Raw genomic sequence first — 17,863 nt, forward strand, 5'->3', positions numbered from 1 at the left:
ATATATAGTATTGTGTACATGTCAGTCCCAATCTTCCACTTTATCCCTGCCTTCCCTTACCCCACTGGTAACAGTAAGTTTGTTTACTGCATCTGTAACTCTACTTCTGTTGTGTTAAATAAGTTCATTTGCATCCTTTTTTAGACTCCTCATGAAAACAATATCATATGCTATTTATCTTTCTTTCTCTGACTTCATTCTTTATAACAATCTCTTGGTCCATCCATGTTGCTGCAAATGCATTTTGGTTTTTTTTTTATGGCTGCATAATATTCTGGGGTGTGTGTGTGTGTGTATGTATGTATATATATACACACCACATCTTCTTTATCCATCTTTTGATGAACATTTAGGTTGCCTCCATGTTCTGGCTGTCGTGAAACAGTGCTGCAATGCACACTGGGATGCATGTACCTTTTTGAGTTATAGTCTTCTCTGGATATATGCCCAGGAGCTGTATCACTTTACACAGATCAGAATGGCCATCATCAAAAATCTACAAACAATAAGAGCTGGAGAGGGTGTGGAGAAATGGGAACCCTCCTACACTGTTGGGCTGGAATGTAAATTCCAGCAGCCATTATGGAAAACACTATGGAGGTTCCTCAAAAGAAAAACTAAAACTAGATTTAGCATATATGATCCTGAAATCCCACTCCTGGGCATATATCCAGAAAAGATGAAAACTCTGATTTGAAAATACAAGCACCCAGTGTTCACTGTAGCACTGTTTACAACAGATGAATGGATAAAGAAAACATGGTATACATATACAATGGGATACTATGCAGCCATTAAAAAGAATGAAATACTGCCATTTGCAGTAATATGGATAGACCTTCAGATTTTCATACTAAGTAAACCTTCAGAGAAAGACAAATGATATCATTTATATGTGGAATCTAAAAAAATAATACAACTTATTTACAAAACAGAAACAGACTTACAGACATAGAAAACAAACTTATGGTTACCAAAGGGGAAAGAAAGGTGGTATGGGGGATAAATCAGGAGGATGGGATTAACAGATACACACCACTATACATAAAATAGATAAACAAGGATTTACTGTATAGCACAGAGAACTGCATTCAATATAATGGAAAAAAACTGGAAAAATATATATAACTGAATCATTTTTTTAATTTAACTTTATTTATTTTAATTGGAGGCTAATTACTTTACAATATTGTATTGATTTTGCCATACATCAACTGCACACCTAACACAGTATTGTAAAACTTCTACTATTTTGAAAAATTCTATTACCTTACAGATTGACCAAATCACCAGGTACTATTTTAGTATCATACATACAGTGACGGAGAGAATGCAACATATAGAAGTTACTGTATGCAGAACTGTGCTAAGTGTATATGGATGCATGCTCAGTCATGTCCGACTCTTTTGTGACCCCATGAACTGCCGCCTGCCAAACTCCTTTGTCCCTAGGATTTTCCAGGCAAGAATACTGGAGCGGGTTGCCATTTCCTCCTCCAGGGGATCCTCCTGACCCAAGGATCACACACTTGTCTCCTGCGTTGCAGGCGGATTCTTTACCTGCTTAGCCACTGGGGAAAGCCCCGGTAAGTGTATGTGTATACCTACAATTTTTGTCTCGTTTGTGTTCCTACATATTTAGGCATCCTCCCTTTTCTTCACCTCCACATGAGCACCATCCCCAGCTTAGCTCCTTCACCAGTGTGGACACCAAAATGCACTCTAACTTCAATCAACAAGAAGATAAAGTAAGTTAGTTCTTACCCTACTGAATCCCAAAATTGTGTGCCTTCTGTCTGGTCACCTCTATATCCCGTTTCCTAAAATGGCTTCTCATATAGAAGGCACTCGTAAATATTTGTAAATGAATGAACTGCCCAATATCTTAAGAATTTTCCAATAGTTAAGCAAAGTTTTATTAAAGTTAAAATGATCTCAACTGTTATAAATATTACCAAAGAATGCCACACCAAACTGAGATAAAACTCTAACAAATAACATTTATTTTTCTTTTACATATGTATTTCACAGCCTAAATACCACACTGCCTTCAGAGAAAGGTGCTTTGATGCCATTATATGTTACTATTTACTGCACAGGCATTAAACATTCTCATTAACATGATGAGACAATTTGCTGGTAAACATTTAAACACACAGACACTGGTTTCAATATTTCAAGAACATATGTTTGGTCATAACCAAGAAGTACATCAAAATATGACAACACTGGCTAATATTTTTCAAGCAAATAATATTTAACTCTGCATAGTTTATACAATAGGCTGTGATAATAAATAATATCACCAATCTCATCAACTATTAATTGGCCACAAAAAGCCTAACATTCATTTTAATTATGATATGAAATGCTCTACTGGTGTAGTTTCAACATACCCTTCAAATGTTGTGGGTGTTTAACCTTGAAGAGTGAAAAGAAAAAGTACTAAACTGGACTAAAAAAAGAATTATTAACTTGGTATGATTTGGTTAACTACAAATATGTCATGTCCAACTATTACATTCCTAACATGAAGGCAAATATTTAAATAGAAAAACTAGCAGTCCAAAAAACGTGAATGTGCAAACTGTAAGGAAAACATTGCATTTAAATTTGCACTCATTTGCAAATTACAGTACTAGCTCAGTATAAACACTAAAAGGAAAAATATTCAGCAGGAAAGAATGGGAACAACCTCTCACAGCAGAGAACTAGTCACTGAACATGGCTCCAAAGCTTAGAGTGTTTCTGGTGACCTGGAGCTTCAAACTCCTTATGACTGTTCTTCATTCAACAAAGGAGACTGCAGGCATGCTACAATCAGTGGTAAGAATAGGAAGAAAAACCTGAAACAGCAACATTTTCTTCCTAGATTTGGTGTAAAAGTCTTCTCATTATTATAACTTAGTTACAGGCTAACTTCTAACCTTGATTGTTTTCTGAGTCAGGTTTGCTAAATGCTGTAAAGAATAGCTACCTTCATACAATATTAGGTTTTTGCTTTATTTAAATATTGTCAGCATGATAAAAGGTTACATGCACAGTCATTCTACCAGCCCACATAGGCACAACTCGGCCTAACACTCACCTTCGATCAGATTCTACACAGAGATTCTCTGTATTGTTTTCAGTGGGTAAACAACTGCTTGGAAAGCAGAAATGCCTAATAATTTCTGCAGGGTGTTTTTAACTGAAGTGTTTATAAAAATAAAGCCCCAACCTTTAAGCCTACAGAATGTCAAGAATTCTATGAGGGATGTTAAAAGCACTGGGCAAAACCCTGGTTTTCAATGTCCCGTCTGCCCCACAGGAGAAGATCCGGTTGCCCTGGGTGATGTTGATCTGCATCACTCCAGCCCCCAGGTTCCTGAATATGGACTGTTTAGCGTGTTCATTTTTAAATGAATGAATTAGGCCATGGCCTGTCAATCTCCAAACCTAGTTTAGAGGAAAACGTGAAAACAAAAAGTGTAAGTCTTTTCAGAAAGAGATGAGAAACTTTCAAAAACATGGCCTTCACTTATGTTCTCCCAACCCAAATGACCTCTTTAAAGCCCAAACTTCCCCCTCAACTACCTCCTTCCCAACAGCTTATTTAATTAGAAACACCACTCAACAGGGCTCATTTACTATCCTTACAGTTCCCTGTACCTTCTTTCAAATTCCTTTTTTTCACATCCTCTTATTTCATATTAACCATATATAACCCCATCTCTAGTTCAATTAAATACATTCCTAACATACTAAGCTTTGGCCCTGGGGCAGTATAAAAGAACAGTACTGCCTCACTTATCTGGAAACCTCAACTGTGCAAAACAGAGTCAGGGACTGGAGACAGAAATGGGGAGAGGGGAGGAGGTCCCCAGAAACTCCTTGCGTTAATTAAACACATAGAGTTCCTTAAAGCTTTTTAATGACCTGAGAGTATACTGAGTTCATCTGGTTTTCTAGGTCCTAACAAGAACCACACAGAAGGAAAGAAGGAAGGAAGAGACAGTGTTCACACAAAGAGGGTGGTGAGTTTTTTGCTGTGGTTTCCCTTCCCAATCAGCCTTGATAGAAGATAAACATAAAAGCACATTTGCACATCTCTCATACCGACTCACCTTGATGTTACCTTCTGCTGAACCTGTAGTAAAATACTCCTCACAGGGGTCGAGAGCCAGTGCCTTAATAGCAGAGTCATGCGCCTGGAATGTGTGCATTAGCTGTCTCTGCCTGATGTCAAAAATGCAGATGTATCCTTTCCTGCCTCCAGATATGAGCAGTTGCTGTTTTGGTGCATACTGAAGCACCGTGGCACCATGATCGTGGCATGTGAAACCTGAAGAGAAACATCAAGAGCCTTTCCCAAACCATGTCTACTTTGGCACTGCTGGTAATTTTTAAATACAGATTTCAGTAATACAGAAATTACTGCCACAGTTTCCCTTCTAAATTTCTATAATCATGATCAAAGTAAAAAGATTGCAAGCACTGACAGGAAAAAACTTCTTATTCATAACCTCAGTATGCAAACACACATATACACAGGAAGTTTAAGCTCTAACTAAGCTATACTGTCTCTTAAGAATGCAGAAGCCAAAATACAGAGGAGAACAAGCTTCTCAGCGATACTTGATGTCTTTACTAATACCCACCATGACAAGTATTCACCCTTTCACAGTCCCTGTCCATATACAAAGCCTCATCAAAAATTGTCTAGAGCGCAGGGAACCATATTTAATATCCTGTGATAAACCATAATGGAAAAGAATGTAGGTACAACTGAATCTCTTTGCTATATAGCAGAAATTAACATTGTAAATCAACTATTCTTCTTAACGAAGTAATTAAAACTACACTAGTGTGAAAACGGCCAGCTACAAATTAAGAAGCTATCCTTCCTGGGACTCTCTGCATTCTAATATGAATAAAGCCTTAATTTAAAAGATGTTAATAATTATTCACTAAAAAAAAGAATTTTTCAATCAAAATTGAAAATTACATCTCTCAAATAATACATCTTCATTGTAAAAGAAATCTTTTTTTTTTTTAAGTCCACCTAGCTTTGTTTAACTCAAAACTTACTAGAGCTTTGAGCATTTTTGGTGGCATTGTGTGGAAAACTGATCTTTTGGATGGCAATCTGGAAACACTGTCACAAAAGGAATAATGTTCAATTGGCATTGTTCATACTTCTAATTCATCATAAGGTTAACTTTCATTTTATGGTTAGGTTTAATTCTTTAAAATATGATCTCATTTCTGTTGAGCTCAATAAATACTTTGCCACTAAATCCTTCAACAGCCTTGACTCTGCGACCATATGGACTGAAGCCCACCAGGATTCTCTGTCCGTGGGATTCCACAGGCAAGAAAACGGGAGTGGATTGCCATGACCTCCTTCAGGGGATCTTCCCAACCCAGGGATTGAACTCTTGTCTCCTGTGACTGCTGCATTGGCAGGTGGGCTCTTTACCACTGGCACCATCTGGGAAGACTTGTTAGTAGCACCACTCCCCATACTATATTTTCTGAAGGGAATACAACACAAAGATTATTCTAGCCTAGCTGGATGTCTGTGACCATACATATTTACCTCAGCAAGCCAGCCAGCATTCCAGTTAGCTTTTAGAATTTTATTCATTCTATATATTTCTCCATTTTTAACCCATGAACAAACTATACACACTGAACTTACTAGTTAAAACCAGGAAAGCACTCTTTCATAGCATAATGAAAATCGAAGAGTTGACTCACCATGAATGAGGCTGTTTCCGGGTGTTATCAATGTGTCCCAGAGGCATACATTTCTAATAAAAATACATCATAGACAAGTTGTTCTAAGTCATCACTGGGATAAACTATGTCTTTACATCAAATATTTTCACTTATTGAGTCTTATGGTTTTTTGGTTCACTTACATTTATAAAGCAGTGATTCTCAACTAGGATGAGGGTAGAGGTTAAGACTGAGAATATATCTCTTCCAAGAGTCTATCCTTTTCAAACTACAGGGTTCTGTGTCTCACATGGTCCCACCTGACTCGTCCCCATCTCATCTCCTGGCCCTCTCTCTTTTCCATTATTACTCCAGGGAAAATGAGACATTATTTCCTGAGTGGAAGAAACACTTCTCTATCCCTGGGCATCAACACCACAGGGAAATGAGAGGTATCATTCATGGGCACATGCTGCCAATGAAAACAATCGAAGGCAAAGAAAATGTTGAGAATGCTACAGAGTCTCAAAAATCTGCCAGTATTTAATACCAGTTAAAAAGAATTCCACATACTTATTAGTAGATTACATTGGGAGTAATTTTGGCCTGTTTCTGATAAGGAAAGCTGCTCAAAAGAATTTGTAACAAAGTTTTTGTATTTCTGAGGTTGAAAAACCTGACTAAATATAGAAATCCATACTTTCTAGCAAGAGTGCCTTTCTGCCTAAAATAGGCTTATTTCTGGTTTGCATCTTTGTCAACCTACCTGTTATCATTGGAGTGTCCAGATGTGGCAACTAGACTTGAAGAGGTAACAAATGCAAAGTCACTTGTGGCTTTACTGTGGCACTGCCAGCTCTGTAGGGACGAAGTGCAGCTGCTGTTATCTCAGAACCCAGTAAGATGTGGTAAGCACACACACACACACACACACACACACACACACACACACACACACAGAGTTCTGCTAATCATTTACTACATGCAAAAGCTGGAGACAGTTTTTAAAATCTAGAATAAAGAGTAAATGATAGGATTTGCTGTCATCTGCACATTATTTGGCTAGTATCAAACAAGCTAGTAAAAACAACCAACTTTTTTTAAGATTATGTAACAAAGGGATAGAACAAGTACATGAATTTAAGCAAGCAATTTAATTAAGGGCCCAGGCAATTTTAGCGCTTATCTCAAATACATTTAATAAGCTTTAATAACATTAAATCATAACAAACAGCCACCACCCAAAGACGAACAACTCCTACATGCCCATCTAGTCTTAGACCTGAAGGACTCAAGTCAAACTATAACCTTAATACCACCTCTGTGGGCCCTGCCTTTACTCCAGGTAAAGAGCAATAATAAAAAAAAAACAAAGTAAAAGTGGTCCTGCAAAATAATGCACAGGTTTAAGGTTGCCCAAGACTGCCTGAAGATGTTCCAGAGCTGTAGCAAACCACTTACTGAGACAGACATGATTCTCCTTTTTGGATCAGGTGTGGAAGAACAGAAACTTGGAGGTGAGGAGTCAGGAGAAGGAGCAGGGTATTTAAAATAAAATAGACATTTTTCTGTTTGGAATTATTTTGGTATATTACAGAAATGACAAAGACCAGAGGGTAGATTGAAGGTCACTTCCACTTCTATAAAGATTTTATGACACAGTCTATATGTATTTATTTAAGAGAATCATCTCCAGACATGCTCAGCTGCATCATCAAATGACTGAAATGGGATTTGGATTAATGGATGAAGTCACCTATGGGGATTGGTTATTTTAAAATCTAGTAAGTAAACCGTGGCACTGTGGCATGCATGGAACTGTCTGGTTCTTATTATAGTACCTAAAATGAATCACTATAAAATTCTATCATTAGGAAGTTATAGATTTCAAAATGGATGAAAGTATAATAAAAATGTATCCTAAATAGTACTACACACAGGGAAGGTCCCTAAAAATTTTCAAATACAATGGTCATCCTTGAGGCTGTGAAAACCACAGTTTTGGTTATTCTGATCTAGAAGGAGGGCAATGATGGGTGCTGGGCTATGATTCCTGGCAGAGTGGTCCCTTTCCCAAAAGATCTACCAGTGGGATTTGCTGTCTGAAACAAACACTTCACAAACAAGGCAGCCTCTGCACGTACCCTGGGAATACTGAGTGATACTTACCATGTAAGGTTTAGGATTTGATGCAGTCTGGTTTACTTGCCAGATACTCAGAAAACCCTCTCCATCCGCAACACCACACTGTAAGAATAGTGTGAATATTAAACACAGCTTCTGAGTAGCCATGTCAAAGTCAAAATCACTTATCAAGAGAAGAGTCACTCAGTCCCACTTTACCAACATCCTGCCTGTACGTATGTTCCTGCTGCTGTAGTTCGCAGTCAGTTCAGTCGCCCAGTCGTGTCTGACTCTAGACTGCAACCCTATGAATCGCAGCACGCCAGGCCTCCCTGTCCATTATCAACTCCCGGAGTTTACCCGAACTCATGTCCATCGAGTCGGTGATGGCATCCAGCCATCTCATCCTCTGTCATCCCCTTCTCCTCCTGCCCTCAATCTTTCCCAGCTCAGGGTCTTTTCCAATGAGTCAGTTCTTCGCATCAGGTGGCCATAGTATTGGAGTTTCAGCTTCAGCATCAGTTCTTCCAATGACTATTCAGGACTCATTTTGAGTCTTCTCCAACACCACAGTTCAAAAGCATCAATTCTTCGGCGCTCAGCTTTCTTCACAGTCCAACTCTCACATCCACACATAACCACTGAAAAAACCATAGCCTTGACTAGACGGACCTTTGTTGGCAAAGTAATGTCTCTGCTTTTTAATATGCTGTCTAGGTTGGTCTCAGGAAACCCCAAGTACTGCAGATATCCTGCCACCTTTTCAAGGCTTTTCCATGCCTATTTCACTGCTTTATTCCAAATTTCTGTAGTATAATTTAGGGGAGGAAAAAAAAACCTGGTTTCTCTCAGGTGCCTAACTTCACACAGGGGCACCATCAATACATGCAACAAAAACAGAATTCTTTACAATCACAGAATATTTAGTGTATCTGTAAGTGGATAATTAATTGATGCACACAAAATTCTGTGGATTTATGCTCTTATTGAGAGCCAAAGGGCTACATAAACAAACACCAAACTGCCTCAGTTCAGTTGTTCACTGTATCCACCCTCTGTGACTCCATGGACTGCAGCACGTCAGGCTTCCCTGTCCATCGCCAACTTCCAGACCTTGCTCAAGCTCATGTCTATCGAGTCGGTGATGCCATCCAACCATCTCATCCTCTGTCATCCCCTTCTCCTCCTACCTTCAATCCTTCCCACCATCAGGGTCTTTTCAAATGAGTGGAGTTTCAGCATCAGTCCTTCCAATGAATATTCAGGACTGATTTCCTTTAGCATAGACTGGCTGGATTTCTTTGCAGTCCAAGAGACACTAAAGAGTCTTCTCCAACACCACAGTTTAAAAGCATCAATTCTTTGGCACTCAGCTTTCTTTATAGTCCAACTCTCACATCTATATATGACTACTGGAAAAACCATAGCTTTGACTAGACAGACCTCTGTCAGCAAAGTGAAGTCTCTGCTTTTTAATATGCTGTGTAGGTTGGTCACAGCTTTTCTTCCAAGGAGCAAGTGTCTTTTACTTTCATGGCTGCTGCCAACATCTGAAGTGATTTTGGAGCCCCCCAAAACTAAACTGCCTGCTAAGCTTAAATTTATAGTGACTGAATTTGTTTTTAGATGTAGCTTTACTAGCCATTTATGCATAAATACTCACAATTACTTTCCAATGAATTTAGTAGTAACCCCCTAGAACTAACCTTGTTGCCCTGTGAATTAAAATATAATCTGGTGACTCTTGCATTGCCGGCTTGGCGGAAACAGACAAGCTGCTGAGGTCGTGTCCACTCAAACATTCGTACACTGCCATCCTGAGCACCTGTAAGATCTGAGACACAAGAGGAAAAGCAAAAACTTAAGACATAAAGCTACAGAAAGGGTTCCAATGCTTCCAATTCTAAAAGCCAGCTTCAGAATGGCAGAAGCCACTCACAGTTCTTTGTTGATGAATAAAACACTTACAGTACTGATGGACTGGGTGTGACGTCATTCTTTTAACATTATGGAGATTTCTTTTCATAAGCTTTAAAAGAAGATGAAAATGAATTTATATTGTGGCATCACAGAAGAAATAAGGAAGGATATGCTTCAGTCCACATCTAATTCTAAAATTCTAATAACATTTATTCTCTCACACTGGATTATTACTGAAATAAACCCTGTTGTGGATTTTCTGACCCCCTAAATACATGACACTTGTCTGAACAGGCTGGGGAAGCACAGTCACTTGATGGCTTGGCCCTGGTCTGTGTGGACTGTGAGGACACCGAGAGGCTTCATCTATGGATCAAGGGAACTCTCCTCCAAGTGCCCGTCCCTGAGGACAATCAGAACTATCTCCAGATTCTTCAGAGCAGAACATGAGAATGGGACCCCTTGACTACCATGATTAACAATAATGTTATTGGTGCACTTTTCAAACACAGAGTAGACACGAATTCCTTTTCGTCTCTGTTTACCACCATGTGCCTCTCAGTTTGCTCATTTATAAAATGAAAATCACCTAGGTTGTTATGAGAAAAAAAGCATGCACCTGAGACAAACTCATAGCATGCTAGCTATCGTCACTGTGGTGTACTGACTACTGGTCAGGGCTCCGATCTGCAGCCCACCATTCCAATGTCAAAGTCACTTAAACCTATTTTTGAGCGAGTCCATATCCAGAAACCATACCTAATAGTAAATGACATACCACACTAGCTCCAGTGCTAGTCTGTCCACTGCCCAGCCATGGCAGAGATGAAGATGGATGCACCTGACTTGCTGAATAGGATGTTGCAGTGGGTTGATAAAGAGTTGTAGTGGAACCACGGTAATCAATATCATCTGAACTGTGGAAAACATTCGTGTGTTACTGTGAAAGTTCCATTTTTCAACACAAATTCCAATTACAGACCTTTTTATCTACCCAAAGGACAGTCTCTATTTTAAAAAAATAAAATGAATAAATATCCATGAGGAAAACTTAGGTACAAGTCCTAATCATCGCCAATTTTAGTACTGGTTAACTTTTTGCATTTAGGCAAAATGTAAGTTAAATGTTTGGGGGAATTTTGTTGTACAAATTAGAGCAAATGTTTGTTTTGAAGTATTTAATACAGATTGGCTTTTTATCCTGTATAGAAAAAGATTGTATGTTCTCAAGTACAGATACCCATTTATAAAATTCATACATTTTAAAGAAATCTGAGTTAAAAGTTTTCCTAGAGTGAGGTATTAGTTATCACATTAAAATGTTAATTTTTAATTGTTATATAACACAGTTCCATCTATCCTGAAGTATGACTGCAACTTAGTTATATTCTATACTAACAGGTGAGAACCAGAACAGTGGAAGAGGCTATCCTGGCACCATTCCCAGTACATAAAATTTCCAAGAGTCTGGAGAAAAGAAGAGGGAGGGCAAACGTGGAGGAGACACCCCAAAATAGGAAAGTGTTCCTGCACTCTTGGTGCAGTGTCCAGAGTTTTACTGAAAAGTAAGGCTGTCTACATTTTTATCTTAAAAAAAAAAAGTATGCTTATAAGGAGATAAGAAGAAACACTGAAAATTAGTAAATATGACTCAGTCTACTTAATATATTTGTATATTCTGCTTTTTACAGTAATTATCCAAATCAGCTAAATTTATTTACCACTGTGTAAATTTCTGACATTTCTTTGGATTTAAATGTCAGTAATTAGCATTAGGCTTTGAGGATTTTTCTGACTCAAACCCTAGGAATAGCTCAGGGTCTAATGGAAGAAGTAGGAGTACTTTGTACACTGAAGTAAAGGAGAGCCTTTTATTGGTAGCTAAACCAATTATGTTTGTCTCCTTCTCAAATGAAGGGAGAGAGACACACATAGTTTTCAAGACAATTCAAATCACAAGCATAACCATTTAATAGACTCTTTGAAGAAAGCTATATTTAAAATTGACTACTATACCCCATGCAAAATGTTTTTGGTGTTAAAAATAAATAAATAAATTGACTACATAAGGTAAGCAAACCTTTTGGATTCTCTGTCATATTCTTCTCCAATCCATATGTATGATTGACAGGCCAGTAGAGAAGTAATATCGAGCTCTTGTACATCATGTGTTGAAGCCAAAACAATTTCATTACAGTTTGCCTATAAAGCAAAGGCGGAGTCAATAACTAAGCAATTTCACTAAATCAAAGTACTACATTCTTCATAATGACTGAAGCATTTACCTTATTAATGGAAAATGCCATGATCATATCTGACTCTTTATGAATGATTTTTGCCTTTCCGCCTGGATAGCCCAGATCAGCTTCAACCTACAAGACACATGTCAGCAGTTTTAGTTGTCACAGCACAGCTTTATAAAGATACATGTATATCCCACAAAACTTTAAAGGACAAGAAGAAAATGTAGCAGCAGCAAGAAAGAAGGTACCAGTAATTTTAGTGTGTTGATAATTAAATGTGGAATTAGCTTTGATTCTCTGATGCCTGTAATCACCCCAATTACAAAATTTCCATTTGATTACAGGATACTGAGTAACTGTCACAAAAGATTAGCTAACATAATTTTCATTAGTGTTTATAACAGAAAATGTGTCTCTTGTCTCTTCCCAAAGTGCACAAAGATACAGCAGCAAGAATGTGAGAGAAAAAGACACAGAAAGACAATGGAATCATGTAAGAAATGAAATATTTTTAAATAAGGGTGATGAGATAGGAGTAAGAAGTTGGAGAGAAGAACAGTTAGAAAGGAATGAAGGAGATGAATGAGAGGAAAGTGTTATGCTTAGAGTCAAAGGTGACAGGAAGGAAACAAGAGGCAGAATCAAGAAGGAGGAAACATAAAACAATCATGCTTTAGAATAGATTTTGAAAAGGGACAGAAGTGAAGACGGGACAGGAAGCAACAAGGAGAAGAACCAACTGCAAGAGAGCTCAAGCCTGACACAGTGGAGCATCTCCTACCCTGTGCCACTGAGGTGTGTGGGAGCAATGAGCACTCTGACTAGTTAGCCAGCTGGGCAAATCATGGTTAGTATCAGAGATGTGGGGTTAGCTCCTTGAACTTTAAAGAATGAGCTAAATTTGAGAGCATGGAACACTACCTTGATGTGGCAATCTTCTGCTACGCAGTTTTGTTTGACCTGCTCCACATGTTCTTCTATAGACTTAAACAACACCACATCGTCACAAATGCAAAACACACGCATGAAACGGAATTATAAAAAAAAAAAAAGAAAATCTTCAAATTGAAATGGACACTCCATCACTTAAAGATGGTAAAAATGAATTTACAAGCACAACATTAAGAATTAAACTGAGTAAAATGTGATATCAGATAAAACACAACACAAAACATGCAAAATTTATGTATCATACATTTAAAAGCAATTTCAAAATAAAAATTCATTAAATTCATTATTTGTATGTCAGTTACATAACTTGGAAGTTCTAACTGTAAACTCAAAAAAACCCAAAATTTTGAAAAATAAAACCTATTTACACAAGCAGATGCATTCTCTACTTTATAGATTCCTATCCTTATAGGCGTTTATTTCAAGTAAAAAATGAAAACTTTTCCAAAACACAGATTAAAAGTACTGATAATTATTTCATTCTTACTCAGAAGGAATATATCCATGAAGAGAGATTCAAGGATTAAAATTCACATCAACCATTTACTACACATAATCTTGGATTTTTCTCCTTACAAGTACATGTTTGATGAGCTAAGACTTGGTAAAGAAATCACACAAATAACTTTGCTCCTGGTTGATGACGGGGCCATTAGGGATGCCTACAATCAGAAGTGGTATTTCTGCTCTGCTGTGGAAACCTCTGAAGGTTTCATCGCAGCAACATATTCCTCCTAATACCAAAACTTCCTGAAGTGCCTGCTTCTCTAGCCAACATGCCCAACACCCCACGCCTTCTGTGACTGCCCGAGGGCTGCTGCAGCTGACGCTGAAGGAATGGGACATGTGTGCAGAGGGTGACTCAGCAGAAGCCAACTGCTGAAGACCCTATCTACCTTTAATCAAGGGGCTAAGCTTTCCACACTTACCGATTTCACAGAGACTTGTTCTGTAGAGTAGTCTCTAACATACTCAGTGAGTAAACATATCTTCTAGTGATTCTAAAATTTCAGCATTTCTCAGAATTTTATTTTTATTGTGATTTAAAAAAATTAGCCAACATTTTAGCATTCTTAGGATTATTTTGTCAATTTTGGTAATTAATTCACTAGATTTACCAAACATATAGACCACCAATATCCTATTTAATAATCAAAAAAGATAAACCACTCTTATTATATGGGTAGTTTTAATAAATTTTGCATATTTCTGAATTACCAATTTCATTTTGTCCTAACAGCCTTAACATTGTTTTTATAATGTTTTTTCATAAATGAAAACCATTTTTTCAGCAGATCTGTGCTTTCAACACAGTAGCCACTAACCATATGTGGCTGTTTAAACAAAATTAAAAATTCAGTTCCTCAATCACACTAGCCATATTTCAGCTGCTCAATAACCACATGTGGCTGATGACTACTATACTGTAAAGAACAGATACAGATTTCCATCATCACAGAAAGTTCTACTGGACAGTACTGAACAAGACACTGGGCTTCGCAGGTGGCACAGTGATAAAGAACCACTTGCCAATGCAGTAGACACTCAAGGTGGGGGTTCGATCCAGGGTTGGGAAGATCCCCTGAAGGAGGAAATGGCAACCCACTCCGGTATTCTTGCCTGGGAAATTCCAGGGACAGGTGAGCCTGGTGGGCTATAGTCCATGGAGTCACAGTCAGACACGACTGAGTGACTGAACACGAAGCACGAACAAGATACTGATTTCATTCAACAATTTAAATTCAAAGGTACAAAAGGGTACATGATAAAAATTCTTCCATGTAAACCCCCAGCCACGTACTTCCCATGCTGGAGCCAACCAACACTTACATAAACAGCATTTTAAGAAATGTTCCATTTATGTCTGTCCCACGTCCCTGTACCTGGAGAGCCTCTTCTGGTAGAAAAACAGAATAGTACATACAGCTTGGCCTGCTGATTCCAAGAGCAGAGAGATGGAGGGATACAGAGAAGTGGAGGTAAGGGGCAGAATCGGGGAGACTTTTGTTAAGAACGAGGGAAACCAGAAAGGAGACAACAGATCCTGAATCACAAGACAAGTACTGAGGGTCCAATCAACCTTGACCCTGGCTTCCCACAACACTCTGAGGCTCTGATGATTCAACAAAACAAAACTGCCAGAAACCTTATGAACAACTAAAGCATACTTTTAAGAAATCAGTCAATAATTTGAAGAACACTCAGAAAATTGATCCTTCAATAAACTGGCTTAAACTGGCTTTCTATGAATAACAGAGCTCTAATTAAGCAATATCTTTTATCTTAAATCTATTTCTTAGACTTTCTATATCTTATTTTATGGGATTTGGACTCAGTATCACTACAGAAAATGCAGTAAACAACAGATTAAATGAAAGGAAATGAATTTAGCTCTGGGGTTCCCTCAACAAAACCCTACATCAATAATTTCCATACCATTGGGGTCTTTTGTTATCAAAAAAGCTTATAAGACACAAAAGAATCCCTATACTTCATTCCTCCAGTTCCTCACTTAAGTACATAATTTTTAAATCCACAAAAAAATAAATGACTGTTGACCAGAACTGACCACAATGGCCATCCAACTGAGTGAATGATTAATGAAAACAATGAGTTTGGTTCTGCTGCCATAGGCATGGGGAACATTTGAGAGGCAATTCTATTTTCTACATTGGGAAACTAAACCACATGGTTAGTTTCCCTCTTGGTGTGAAATATAATTCATTTTTCTTTTCTCACTGTTTTTGCCAAATCTTTAATCACATCTTACACTCAGAACACTCTTCAAATCGCTCATTAGCTCATTAAATAACCAAATGGACTGAAATGCTTATATAAACCATCTGTGTACCCCTCATTTTATAACGAGATCATTTTAAGGTTGAAAGTGCCACTCTCTCAAATTCATGGTTCTTTTTGAACCCTGTATGGCATTACATTACTAATTTATATTTAGCTTAAAAATCACCATGCAATGTAGAATCTCTGCCTCACTTTTTAAAAGTAATCTCCTTCATCTCACATTTGGTATTTCTGTAGTTTAATCTCTCTCACAAAATTATCTTGAGTTTGTTGCTTCTACAGTTTATCCTGTTCATTTCTAAATGCTAAGTAAATAAAGGGTTATGCTGTATTTTCAATTAAATGATATTTGGAGAATCATAACATAGAGTATACTCATTTATATATTAAATTCCCTAAGCCATCCCTCACAATGTTTGTTACATGTAAAATCCCAATGGCAAATATTAGAAAGGACATATCAACTTTCATTTAATTATACAGGATTTATCCAAGGACCTATGCTGTTTCATTGTTATGAAATAAAAATTATCTGAAGTTTGGTACAATGTTACCTATGATGTATGAAAGATAATGAGTTCAAACCAAAAGTAAATTTCAAATAAATCAAGCACTAGAATCATTAGAAATGTTAAAACTAAATGAAAATTATGAGAGATTTTTTTTCCCATAATACCTCACTCTGCTTTCTTTTCTTAGTGAAAATATATCTCATGAATGTCTCTTGAAGTACTTCTTGTTTAACAAGGAAATGCCAAAGTCGTTTGACTGGAAGTGCAGAAGAATCTCGGGATCTAGTTAAAAATAAAAAAAAACAAAAACAATGTATCACACTATTTTAGTATATAGAAAATGTTTCATTATTTGCAGATAATTTTTTAAAACCTTCATTGTTGCAAAGAAAATATAGCATTAAGCTCAACAAAATTTAATGTTTCACTTTGAATTTTTAGTTCTATAAACTGTTCCTTCATCTGGCAATTAATTCTCTAATTGATGATTCTCCACATGGACAAGCTGAGCTGAGAGTCAAATGAATCTCTTTTTATTCTCTTTTTAAATTATCCTTTAGGTTGGATCTGATGGTTATAGCATATCACCAATGAATATAAAGTCCCACATTTAATTTTTAACAGCCTAACAAACTAAAAATCCTTGCTCTTTCAAGTTTATGAGCAATACTCTACATCATAGCCAGCTGCCTCAAAAACGGGATGCTGCTTATCAAAAGGGGCTTCCCAGGTAGCATTAGCAATAAAGAACCCATCTGCCAAAAGACAAGAAATAAGAGGTTCGATCCCTGAAGGAAGGGATGGTAACCCATTCCAGTATTCTTGCCTGCAGAATCCCATGGACAAAGGATCCTGGTGGGATATAGTCCATGGGCCAGTAAAGAGTCAGACATGACTAAAGTGACTTAAGCACATAGCACACAGATGAACAGATAGAAGATCAAAACATCAATAAAAAAACCTTACTGTGTTTAGCATTAAATTACAGACAAAAGGTCAGTAGCATCTTATTTGCATATGTACACTGTTATCCCAAAGCATTTAAGACTTCTTAAAATGATGACAAAAATAAAGGTTTCTTCCTGATTATAAAATTGTCTATTGAAGTATACGTAATAGGAGAAAAATAATTTTCTATCCAGAATTCAGATATTTTCTTTGGCATATACTGCTAGAAACAGGATTGCAAATTCAAGGTCATGCATGGTTTAAAGGCTACTGGCATAATATTGTGCCAAACTGTCTTCCAGAAAGGTTAAGCCAAGCTACCCTTATTAGCATTATAAGAGAATTCTTACTTGAATGGAGTATTTTCAGGTTCTAGCATTGCTTTATTTCGAAGACTAGCTGGTCCAGCTCCAACTGAAAGGTCAGTTGGATATGTGTTGATATAGTTGGGGGGAGGACCTTCAAAATGATCCATTTTCTCTTGTAAGATCTGCTCCCAATTCTCCAAGTTTTTAATCACAGCAATACCTAATGGTGATGTTACAGGCAACTCTAAAATGTAATAGGATATGTTTTACTTTGATTAAAGATGTTGACCATCCCCACATATTTACAAAATCCAAATTGTTAGAGCCGAAACATCTGAAAATAGAAATAAAT

At 37.3% G+C, this 17,863-nt stretch overlaps 1 protein-coding gene across 6 annotated transcripts in view; it reads right to left on the minus strand.

Moving 5' to 3' along the window:
- Positions 1 to 2,938: 2,938 nt before the first annotated feature.
- DMXL2 (Dmx like 2) overlaps positions 2,939 to 17,863 on the minus strand; it is a 171,298-nt gene continuing 156,373 nt past the window's right edge. For 3 of the 6 annotated variants that reach the window (XM_068965082.1, XM_068965081.1, XM_068965078.1), the window contains 12 exons: positions 17,554 to 17,755; positions 16,420 to 16,537; positions 12,033 to 12,119; positions 11,828 to 11,949; positions 10,526 to 10,664; positions 9,796 to 9,856; positions 9,534 to 9,661; positions 7,873 to 7,950; positions 6,470 to 6,561; positions 5,743 to 5,795; positions 4,107 to 4,324; positions 2,939 to 3,438 (listed from right to left, as the gene is read on the minus strand). In XM_068965082.1, coding sequence (XP_068821183.1) covers positions 3,229 to 3,438; positions 4,107 to 4,324; positions 5,743 to 5,795; positions 6,470 to 6,561; positions 7,873 to 7,950; positions 9,534 to 9,661; positions 9,796 to 9,856; positions 10,526 to 10,664; positions 11,828 to 11,949; positions 12,033 to 12,119; positions 16,420 to 16,537; positions 17,554 to 17,755 — 1,508 coding nt within the window. In that variant the 3' untranslated portion in view covers positions 2,939 to 3,228. Of the gene's footprint in view, positions 3,439 to 4,106; positions 4,325 to 5,742; positions 5,796 to 6,469; positions 6,562 to 7,872; positions 7,951 to 9,533; positions 9,662 to 9,795; positions 9,857 to 10,525; positions 10,665 to 11,827; positions 11,950 to 12,032; positions 12,120 to 12,911; positions 12,975 to 16,419; positions 16,538 to 17,553; positions 17,756 to 17,863 lie in introns of those variants that run through there. The other 3 variants (XM_068965076.1, XM_068965079.1, XM_068965080.1) reach the window with 3 other exon arrangements.

The sequence above is a fragment of the Capricornis sumatraensis genome, chromosome 2 (genome assembly GCF_032405125.1).
Source record: "Capricornis sumatraensis isolate serow.1 chromosome 2, serow.2, whole genome shotgun sequence".
Lineage (NCBI taxonomy): Eukaryota > Metazoa > Chordata > Mammalia > Artiodactyla > Bovidae > Capricornis > Capricornis sumatraensis.